Source organism: Rhipicephalus sanguineus, chromosome 2 (genome assembly GCF_013339695.2).
Source record: "Rhipicephalus sanguineus isolate Rsan-2018 chromosome 2, BIME_Rsan_1.4, whole genome shotgun sequence".
NCBI classification, from domain to species: Eukaryota; Metazoa; Arthropoda; class Arachnida; order Ixodida; family Ixodidae; genus Rhipicephalus; species Rhipicephalus sanguineus.
The window spans coordinates 203,231,708-203,243,623 of NC_051177.1; the positions used below are offsets into that span (position 1 = coordinate 203,231,708).

At 49.9% G+C, this 11,916-nt stretch overlaps 1 protein-coding gene across 1 annotated transcript in view; it reads left to right on the top strand.

Moving 5' to 3' along the window:
- The first annotated feature begins 2,800 nt into the window (after positions 1-2,800).
- LOC119382178 (uncharacterized) overlaps positions 2,801-11,916 on the top strand; it is a 13,530-nt gene continuing 4,414 nt past the window's right edge. The window contains exons 1-3 of the mRNA XM_037649897.1: positions 2,801-2,882; positions 6,238-6,376; positions 7,716-7,965. Of these exons, the coding sequence (XP_037505825.1) occupies positions 2,801-2,882; positions 6,238-6,376; positions 7,716-7,965 (471 nt within the window). The remainder of the gene's footprint in view (positions 2,883-6,237; positions 6,377-7,715; positions 7,966-11,916) is intronic.

The window sequence follows — 11,916 nt, forward strand, 5'->3', positions numbered from 1 at the left end:
ACTAGCGTGCACTTATTTCGGGACGTATCCGCGCACCGCAAGCGCTTTGTGTAGCGCGTTTCGCATGCTGCCGAGCGGCGGCGGGATTCGCAATGGCGGCCGTCGTAGCAGACGACGCGCCTGTCCTCACCCTCAGCGGAGCGCGCGGGCATCAAGGCACCCTAATCTCGCCTCCAATAGCACCACGCGTTAAGAATTGCCAAGCTTCCATCGTTTCGGATAATTCAAAAACAACGTCCCGCACTTTTCCCGCAGTGGTTTGAAACACACACACACACACACACACACACACACACACACACACACACACACACACACACACACACACACACACACACACACACACACACACACACACACACACACACACACACACACACACACACACACACACACACACACACACACACACACACACACACACACACACACACACACACACACACACACACACACACTGCTTTTGAACTATTTTCGAAGCACTTTTCATGTGTTGGGATCCTTGAGGTATAATTAAATCCATAAGAAGCTGTCGGGAACTCGAAGATAAACGTGTTTGGCGCAGTCGTCCTGCCGACGAGGCGTACGAGGGGTTCAGCCTGTGTGTGTATGTGCACATACGTGTCATTTTGATTTATGTGTTGAGTTCTGACTTGCTTCCTCTGTACAGTGGTATCGCACGCACGGGATGTCACCAAATGGCATTATGTTGCAACCGAGCGGGTTTGCACCGGATGTCGGTGTGGATGTTGGGGGACGACATTTGTATTTCAATTTGAGTTCATACGAATGCACGAGTCTGCACCGGTGATCCGGCACAGTTTTATGAGTAGCCTCGATTTCACGCATGACTGAAATCGAGGCAACAAAAGCAAAACTCAGAAATGGAAGAGGCACTGAGGACTCAGAAGACAGTGAATAGTCATGTTTGCTTCTTTTACTGACAGGATGCATAAATAAACAGTGCATGCGTTTAAAAGCATGTATGGATATTAACTTTACCAGGTTAATTTTTTCGGAGTACGTTCACTCCGCAGAGATAAACCTCGTATGCATGATGCTCTCGTATGAACGTAACTATGCTTTGACTTTAGATGCTTTTATATACTTGCAATGAAAACAAGATATTCTGATGATATTCTCAGTTTTTCTTCTGCACTAACACAAAAGTTTCCTTGACGCGATGAAACGGAAGTCATTAAGATAGCATTGTAGCTTGAATGCTATGAATGAGCGAGGCATAAACACAAATGTGAACGTTCGTATATAGCACTTTAACATCGGTATTCGTATTGGCTAGTCGCACTTGTTTACAGGCCTTCCCGCATAACCTCGTGTGAACTCACTTTAGCAAGGGCGCATGACAAGCTCTAATTTCAGTTGCTGTATGAATCGATTACTCTCATAATATTTGTTTTGCGCATTATACATATGAAACCATTTTCGGAGCAACTGCTTCCTCACCGATCACTCGTAGTATGTGAGCGGTATATGACTTCGAAGAATGAAAAGAAAATGCGCTTTGTATGAAGACGTCAGGCGCCAACCACCTGTAAGGAGCCAAATTTTTGGGCCGTTCAGTGAAGATGTGTCATTTTGCGCATTATTAGATTCATCCAGGCTATTTGATGTCAGGATGTCAGTAAATATGTAGCAAACACTGATTAAATAATGATACATCGCTAGTCTGTTAACTGTAACGTCGTAAGTAATTACTTTAGAGTCTGACTTGCAACTGTGGAATTGAAACTGATTGGTTTTATAGGGGCACATGCGCGTAGAACTCTTCAAGTAGCAGCAATTTTCAGATATTTGTCCTGAGATTCGGGTGCATAATGCCCTATCGAGTTGTCATAAACGTCTGCGCAGTATCTCATGAGGAAGGGTTCACTGATACAGACGCATGCGCGGTTGATAACACTTACTGCACAAATGACAACGACTACGACGATGGCGACCACGTTCTTTATCATCGTAATAGAGGCCAGCTGAGAGTTACTTAACGGCAAGACTGATTGAAATATTGTATTAGGTGCACATCGCCTAGTGCCGCTCTGCGAATGGTTGCCGATCAGTGAGTATTGCTCAGGTGGTAGCAAGCTTTTTTCTATTGGAATTCAAGTGAGCGGCTCGTTTATATGGGGACCTTGCTTTCATCGTTTTGCGTTTGCACGGAACGAAAACTCTATTAATGCGATGTGCTGTTCGCAGTAAGCGAAGCATGAAACACATATACGCATTATTTTTAGGTTGAGGTAGGTCGCAGAAGTTTACAACCGCGTACCTTTTATGCATAAAGCATAAAGCAGTAAATTACATTCAGGTCATATGGTCTATGACGCATCTAGATTCACGCTAATCACTCAATCAGTGGTCTAGAAATTGCGCCTTATAGTAATTACATGTTTGTCCTCTGCGGAATATAATATAGCTAATAATTTGCATTAAAGTTCCTTAAGGATTAGTTAAATGCTACAGTTAAGCAGACTGGTATCGGCGTTGCTGCAACGGTTGAAGATCGCTGATCGTAGTGTGCATGTCGTGTGTTGGCTCGATGGAAATCCCGAGTTCTGCGCCATGTCTCGTCTGGCACCGCTGCACCGGCATGTGTGGGAGTGTGGCTCCTCCCCGGCGATGCAACTTCCCCGATGTGTTGGCCGCTTGCATGGCTATGCGGTCGACCCCGTCGAAATCCGTGTCATCGGTGGCGACGCCCGTTGCACAGGGTGACGCACCACCCCGCCCGCTCCGAGAACGAGGCTTCAAAAGGTCTGCGCAAACTGTCGCACCGTTTTACATCATGGTTGTGCGGATAGAGAAAGAACGCCTGCAGCCCTCCCGGCTGCGGAGGCTGCTGCTGCTCTTGGATGCCCCGTCGAGAGGTACGCACTGTTGTACGCGCCCGGCATTGTGAACGCTGCATCGGCATCGTTTATTTCTTTCCGCTATTGTTAGCCTCCAATGCGAAATTGCTTTTAAGTAAAAAAATGATTGCGCTATGACTGGACGTTACTCTTGAGAAAGTTAGGTACCGCAGTTCTGTGAATGTGCGACGTTACATAGAGATGTCGAGGAATTCATTGTCAGCAATGCTCGCTTCAGCCGAGTGTAATGAGCTAAAGCTTTTGCCTTCCAATTGCCGTTTTCGCTGGTATGGAATCACCCGACTCTCTTCTCACAAATGAGGGAGGTAGGAATCCACGTCCGGATTCTCGGCTGTTGCCGCTATCGTGCACGTCAGTGCTCCCGCAACCTCAGTGAGTGGAACAAACCATAGCTGGTGTCCGTCTTTCACAAGGGCATTCGGACAGCGCTCCTAAACCGTTTTTAGTCCACCAGCGCTATCTTACGTTTGAGTCACCGGGCCTTGGGGCAGGTAGTACAGACATCGCAAGAAAGTAGTTGCTCCTGAACTGCTCATTAACAGGGCGACAAAGTGACCGATCGTGCAACCCGAGAGAAAGTAATCCTCTGATACGTACAGCGGGACAAACCTTTTCCAACGGCGCGTGGAGTTCCAAATCATTCCGCTAGGTAAACCAGTGGTTTCAGTTGTCACTAAAAAGCGCATGCCCCTGGCTGTATGCCTTTGGAGTCGCCCCACAGCGAATACGGCGCGCTAAAGCACCACTGGTTGGCACAGTGAGCGCCCGATGATGCATATCCGAGAAGGAGAACAGTGAAAGAAGTGCTTTAGTAAAGGAAAACCATACACATTCAGGATGTGAATATTTCAGCAATGTTAGCCTTGCGTAACGACGCATTTTATCTAGAACTTTCTTTAAACTTTATTTGCAACGCAAGACGGTTGGGGGAATCCATTTCCAAAAAACGAGCAATGCCTATTTACGTTTTCACATCGAGTGTTGACTAGAGAGGTATTCATAGTATAAGCACTATAACCCGTTTTGTCGAGGGCGCAATTGATTTCCTGTATGTAGAGTCACATCAGGAGATAGTTCGGTTGTGGCGTTGTACTACATCAAGAAGCGTTGTTTTTAGCTGAACGCAATCCCACCGTCGCATTGGTAACTGGTCATTTCTGCGCGTCGCCACCACCCTTATGAGCACGGAGTTGCAGTTGTAGGTAGAGTGGGTCCTGGAGTCATCAATGGGGGCGAGTGGAGTGTGCTCTTACTTTTGAGGCAGTGAGACCCTCTAGCTGTGTTACTTCTCGGCTATTAGGTACAACCGTGGTGCTGCAAGACGAAAATAACTTCGGTGATTTTTTATGAGAACGATTGAGCCTCCTGCCGCGCAGTCTCATATGCTGCTAGCAGCTGCGCGCTTATGTTTTCTATTGTTTCTTCCAATCTTGCCTGCAGCTTCGCGTGACGAGCTTGCATGTATCGAGAGAGGTGAGCGAGTTAGGTCTGGAATATTGGAAATGAAGGTGTGGCGGTTGGATTTGGGAAGTGTGGGGTGTGGTGACCCACGGTGTACCTGCTTACCTCCCTGCTTATCTCCTGCCCTGCTCACTGCCACGTGCGCGGTCGAGGCCGTCACAGGAACTGGGACGTACAGCGATACCCTGTTTGCGATGTGCTCGTAGAGCAACGCGGGCTAGTTTGGTGCTTAACCGCGGGGCTGGTGCGTGACGTCAACGAAAATAACCTTGCATAGGAGCTGAACCTCCACCTGGCACGCCACCCTGGTCAGCTACGGGCGTTGGCCTATGGTGTTGCCTGGAGTCGGGTCTAGGGCTTCGAACGTACTAGCCTGGCAGAGCCGGCTTTGCTAGCTGCATGTTCTTGTTGGGCCGGGCAAAGCGAATTGGTTTCATTGGTGGATCATGCCCGGTGGAGCATACGCTGTTCCTCCTAGAGAGTTGAGAGCACGATGTCAGGTGTGGGACAGTGGTAATCACGATGAACGACGTCTTGCAGACCAGTTAAACCGATGACACCTCATCTCTACCCAAGGAAACACGCAAACGAGGTACGGAATAGGGGTCCTTTGAACGTAACCATGCCGGGTCTGTTTGCGGACGCGCACAACGTGCGTTCCTACAATATGTAAAAGTCAGACAGAGAGTTTCTTTAAGTAAAATATGAGGGGGTGCTCCGGGTTCGAACTCCAGGTCAATGCCTTTCACAGCATCATTAGGCGTGGCCGTGTACCTCGATATCGGGCAGCTGTGCTGTTCGAGGATTGGACGCTGCATTTCCAAGATGACGTCCATCCACGTGCAGCGACGGAGTACTCGTGATTTCAAGATTTGGGTCCAGTTGATTCTGAAGGACAAGGTCCCTTCCATATTTTCTTCCGCTTGCTGGCCCACAACGATCTGTGTGAGGTTGGTTCCGCCGACTGTTCAAAACGAAGGCCACTTAATGGACGCAGGATGACCTCGACTCTCGAAGGTAACGGACGAAGAGCAGTGGGAGAAGTGAGTCTATCACTGCGATGACCGTCGGGTGGTGAGGTCCTCGGCACAATAATTGATGATAGCGCTGAAACTGCCATAACAGCCTAACGTGACAGTTAACTACCGAATGCCATTTTCAGGTTGCCGCCGTGTCGGGCGAGTTTGCCTCCAATTCTACCGTTGTTACATCTGCGTCCCTGTTCGGTTCTCGACGTCGTCAGATGGTCATACGTTACGTTTCCCGTGGATAAAAGATGCCCCAATCCACTGCTACTATGGCGCCGCCTCTTGGCCACCGCTCGCTGACCTCTCTGCTTTCTCGGTCACTACTCTCTTCCTCCGTTTTCCTCCATACCTCTTCCAGTTCCTCCCTCTCGCTCTCTTCGCTGTCACTGCCATTCATTCTCTACTGCGCTGCGCGTTCTCTCTCTTTTAGCTTCCCCTGTGGCAACTAATCCTTCGCTTTGTCACGAAGACGACGGGGAATGCACGATCGGGCACCGAGGATCTGTGCTCTAAAAAGAGGAATAAGTGGAAGTTCTGTGTGCGAGCTATGTGGGCAAGCAGAAACAAATGCGCATCTGTTATGTGAGTGTTATAATTTCAGTTTGCAAAGGACATGCGTGCGCGCCATGTTCGACGAAGATAAAGGTCCGCTCACGAAAAGCAAAGGGGGAATTAATAAGGCATGTACCTTTTATGCCTAATTTCTTCGCCAGAATGTTCCTGAGCTGAGATCTGGGGCGGTGCATTTAGCTTGGAGCGCTGCATGAGGATGACGCGGAAGGGAGAAGTCGAATTAAAAAAAAACAATCAAAAGTGTTCATACCTGTTTATTTTATGTAGTGTTCCCTTCACTGTGAACGCAGAGCGGGGCAGGTCGGAGTGGAAGCAACGAATGCTTCGGGCTTTCGTCTTTGTCGCCATCTTGTCTCCGCTGTGCCTGGCGCCCGGTGCGGACGCTCTGTTCCTGAAAAAGAAGATTAAGCTATTGAAGGCCAGCAAAGGGTGAGGCCAACGCGACGCCTGGGAGCTGCCATGCGCTTCCCACGCCGCGGTACTTTCTTCGTGAACGCCTCTAAACGACAGATTGAGATTAACCGTTATATAACTTTCAATACAGTAGAAACTAATCATAGCCAATAGCGGTCAAGTGCTAAGACAAAGCGAACTCACTTAGTAATGTATTTGTATGCTAACGTTTCTAATGCGTTCATTATATATGAGTTTCTTATAATCAGTGGAGCAAAGACAAGAGAAGAATTCGTTTATTGAAACTGAAACTACGCACAGTACACAGTAAGTTTTGCGTGTACTTTAAGTCACACGGTTCATGGCCTCACCGAGAAAGGCGTTCTCGATGCTAGAGATAGCGGGCTTCTGTTCCAATTCTTTTCGGATCAGTGTCTAGATAGTTGACTTGAGTAGCGCATGCGCCACGAGAAACCGTGCTCGAAAAAAATTGACAGTTGACAAAAACAGTAAGAATAGCTCACCGAATTCTATGTTTAGCGCCATGTAAGTGGGTTTATGGGACTGCAGCAGCGGATGTCTCAAGTTTAACATATCCCATGTACAGTTTGTAATGAGGCAGTTATTTGATTTTAGTTTAGTATAGATCACTAAGGTTTAACGTATTTCAATTCCGCTTGGCTGGTTTGATAAACTTAGCTTCCGTGGCAGCTCTTTAGAATATGGGTGCAATATAATGACAACCTATAGTAAGAGCTTCAAAATTTCATGCTACCTTTGGCACTGTTTGCCTTTGCTTTATGCCTAACGCTGATTATACGTCAGGAACTAAATGAGCAGATATTGTGAAGCCGATAGCACAGGAAAACCTGGCTTTATGGCTAATGTAGCGTAAGTTCTCTATTCGTACAAAGAGCGTTATCAGGGCGAAGAAATTAGCAATGAGTCTAATTAATGTGAGCACGTTGTTTCGACGTCAGGGTTGCTTTGGACCCGGAGTCTATTTGGTAGCGTAACTGAGTCTTCAGGTTGAGAAACTGAGAGGGCTGATAGTATGTGCCGGTAGAGCTTCTAACTCTGATAACCTAATGAAGGGCCATTAATTTTTCCATTGTACGAGATGGACAAGAATACTACGAGGGGAGAACAACAAAAGGAAACGAAAATCAAGGGGAGGATGAGCACTCACTGACTGGACTGATGCGTCAAAAGATCCACGTGTCTATTTATCCGCACAATCGAGCCGTCGAAACGAAAAACGTGGGTGTGTTCGATTAAGTTCCAATGCGCAATTAGGAACACTCTTGAATGCGGCAGCGTTGTTTCCGCGGCGTAGCTACCAGCTTTCACGTGATCGGTGCGTGTCTCTTTGCAGCAAGTTTGGCTTGAGGCCCCAGCCGCAGCCCCATCATGCGGTCGGTCCAGCGTACTTACCGCCACCGCAGTGGATCCCTCCACCTCACGCGGTGCCGTTCAGCGGACCCCCGGTTGCTCACTGGGGCTACCACGGTGACTACTCTGGGTGGGTGCTTCCGCCCCCACAGCCAGCGCCGCCACAGCCAGCGCCGGCACATGGCTGGGTTGCCGGACCACCGATTGTTCACGCTGCGCACCCACCACAACAGGTTAGAGCGACAGTTTTCAGACTGCCTCTTACCGTAGGAGTGCTGTCTGTCCTACTTATATTGTACAGAGGACCTGGCTTTTACTGTTCGAAATCGCACTATGATTGGAAAGTCCGAGAATCTTTTTAACACGAAAGTGTTTTATGCCGCGATCCACCTCGGCTCCACTGACGTATTTCCGTCACGGATATGGCGTTGTAAAATATACACTAACAGATGGCAAAGAAAAAATCTAGAAGGAAAAGTTCCGTCGCCGGGAGTCGAACCTGCGGCCCCTCGCTCAGCAGCGCGCGGCGCGAAACCACTCGGGCATAGAGCGTACGTTCTTCAGCTTACTAACGGCGAGCTATTTATATACACCATTTACCGTTGGCGGTACTCGAAGCTCGGTGGCTTCAGCGTGTTCTTGTTATTACTAGCGAGATGGCGCGCAGAGCGCGTTTTAGTGGTCGTCGCCCCGCGCGTTGCGATGCGAGAGCGCCTCTACATGGGGTGTCTCTCGTGCGCGCTTATCTCGTGATGGGGTTGGTTTGTACGTCTTGTGCTTTCACCGCAAGCTTCCGTTGACGTTACAGAGAGCACGAAGGTCACTTCGCTCACTGAAGCGGCGGCGTTTCCGAAAGGTGCGCTGCTCACACACAAAGAAGTAACAATTATGAAATTTGTTAGCTCGCGCTCGTCCTGTGTGTTCTTTTCGCGCATCCTTTCTGCTTTAGAGCGCGCTGTAAGTTTCGAGCTGCTTGCCGTTCTTCGCGTGACATTACAATTTGTTGCTATAGCATTCATTCCTTCGCCCTTGTGGCGAAACAATGCACAATAAAACCTCAACTACCCCTGTGAAGACATGTTTCACTTTCGTGTTATACCGATTTGTATGAAGGAGGATCTGCCATGTTTTTTAGTTAATAAGTTGACAACTGTGTCAACCGCTGTTCACGAAAGCGTGAAAAAGTGTCGTGCTCTTCTGTGACGTCATGGCATTTGCGTTTTGGTATCGATTTATGAAAACATGCGTAATGTGTTTTTCTATGCTACAACTGCCATCCTTCTGTAAATTCATATGCAATCATCTTGACAAGTGCGGTCAAGGCGCCCGTCTGACACCGCCATTGTAATTGCGGTTCCATACGTGTGAGCTACCCTGGAGAATTAAACTTGCATCCTTTGTTTTCTGAAACTTTCTTGTCAGATTGGTACATTCACTTCGTGCACGTGTGAATGCTAATTTGATCTCTCTCTCTCTCTCTCACACACACACACACACACACACAACACACACACACACACACACACACACACACACACACACACACACACACACACACACACACACACACACACACACACACACACACACACGCACGCACACACACACACACACACACACGTGTGCGTGTGTGTATGTATACATCCCAATAAAGAAGGGCGTACGGCAGGGAGACACGATCCCTCCAATGCTATTCACCGCGTGTTTACAGGAGGTTTTCAGGGCCCTAGATTGGGAAGAATTAGGGATAAGAGTTAATGGAGAGTATCTCAGTAACCTGCGATTCGCTGATGACATTGCATTGATGAGTAACGCGGGAGACGAATTACAGCTCATGATTACTGAACTGGATACGGAAAGTAGAAGAGTAGGTCTGAAAATTGATATTGTTACGTGAGTTACGTGAGTGACGAGTCGCTTTTACAAGTCGCTATTCACAAGATGTATTCGCAAGAGCGGCTGCAGCGCTGACCAGTCCGGCTCCGAGCTCGAGCAGCTAGCGACCTTCGTCCTCTTCGTCGGGCGCACACGCGCGTCGACAATATGAATTCCGGCAACCTACATGTAGCATAACCCCCGGCGGCAAAGGCGCCGTCTCGGCGCATCTAGACGTCAACGTCATTGGGCGAGTGGTACTGCTTCAGGCGTGCGACGTGTACGATGTCGCTGGCACGCGGGGTGGATGAAGACGACGGGGCAGCAGGAGCGATTTCATAGGTGACGGGAGCCACCGCACGAAGCACTCGGTATGGCCCTGTGTACCGAGAGAGCAGTTTGTCGGACAGGCCAACGTGCCGGGTCGGAGACCACAGCAGAACCAAAGAACCGGGCGAAAAGTGTACGTCGCGGTGTAGTTGATCATACCGACGGCGTTGGTTCTCTTGGGAGGTCAGAAGGCGAGTACGAGCGGCTTCGCGTGCATGAGCGGCCCGGCTGATAGCGTCCAGGGCGTATTCAGTGGTCGGAGCTGCTGGCAACGGAATGACTGTATCGAGGGGCAATGTGGGTTCGCGGCCGAACAGCAGGAAAAATGGGGAGTAACCAGCCGTGTCATGGCGCGAAGAATTGTAGGCAAATGTCACGTACGGTAGAGCAAGGTCCCAGTCGGAGTGGTCTGAGGATGTCGGTTAGGGTTCGGTTCAGACGCTCCGTGAGGCCATTCGTTTGCGGATGGTACGACGTAGTGAGCTTATGCCGCGTTTCACATGAACGCATGATGTCCGCTATGACTCTCAATAGAAATGTGCGGCCACGGTCCGTGAGCAGCTGGCGTGGAGCACCGTGTTGCAAGATCACGTCGCGCAGAAGGAAATCGGCGACATCTGTGGCGCAGCTTGTAGGAAGAGCTCGTGTGATGGCGTAGCGTGTGGCGTAGTCTGTGACCACAGCTATCCACCTGTTGCCAGCAGAAGACAGGGGAAAAGGGCCGAGTAGGTCCAAGCCGACGCGAAAAGAAGGGTTCGGACGAAATGTCGAGGGGTTGAAGGCACCCAGCCGGAAGCGTCGACGGTGTTTTGCGGCGTTGACATTTCTCACACGCCGCGACGTATCGTCTGACGGAGCGTGCGAGACCTGGCCAATAGAAGCGACGGCGGATTCGGTCGTATGTGCGAGACACACCAAGGTGACCGGCAGTTGGAAACGTCGTGAAGTTCGTGGAGTACAGCCGAGCGGAGGTGTTTGGGTACAACAAGCAGCAGGGATGGTCCGTCTGGATGAAAGTTGTGGCGGTATAGTGTACCATTCTGGAGTACGAACGAGCGATGAGATCGGTCCGAAGGTGAGGATTCAAGGCACTCGATGATAGCCCGTAAGGATGCATCACTGCGTTGCTCGTCGGCTATGTGGGTCAGTTGGGAACAGTGCACACGCAAGCGTCGGTGTCAGGGACGGTGCGCGACTCGCCAACCGGATAGCGAGATAGGCAGTCGGCGTCTTGATGCAGGCGTCCAGACTTGTACGTCACTGCAAAAGTGTACTCTTGCAGTCGCAGAGCCCAGCGACCAAGTCGACCTGTGGGATCCCTTAATGATGAAAGCCAGCAGAGCGCGTGGTGGTCGGTGACTACGGAGAAGTGAGTGCCATATAAATATGGACGGAACTTGGAGACCACCCAGACAAGAGCAAGGCATTCTCGTTCGGTGATCGAATAGTTGCGCTCCGCAGGTGTAAGGAGGCGACTAGCGTAGGCGATAACGCGGTCGTGGCCCCTGCTGACGTTGGAGCGAAGACGGCTCCGATCCCGTGACCACTGGCATCATTTCGGACCTCAGTCGGTGCGGATGGGTCAAAGTGGGCCAATATAGGTGGCGTCGTCAAAATTGTAATGAGGTAGAGAAGGCGGCAGCTTGAGTGGATCCCCACGAAAATGGGACGTCTTTCTTTAGAAGATCAGTAAGTGGTCGAGCGATTGCTGCAAAGTCTTTCACGAACCGCCGGAAATGGAACAGAGTCCCACAAAACTCCGAACATCTTTGGCGGATTGGGGTACTGGAAAACTGGTGACGGCACGAATTTTCTCAGGGTCCGGCCGCCACCAGAAGCATCAACGAGGTGGCCCAACCTGTAATCTGTTGGCGGCCGAAGTGACACTTCGACGAGTTCAACTGGGAGGCCAGCATTGCGGAAGACGTCGAGAATAATCCGACAGACGCTCAGGTGGGTCTCAATGTGGTTAAAATACG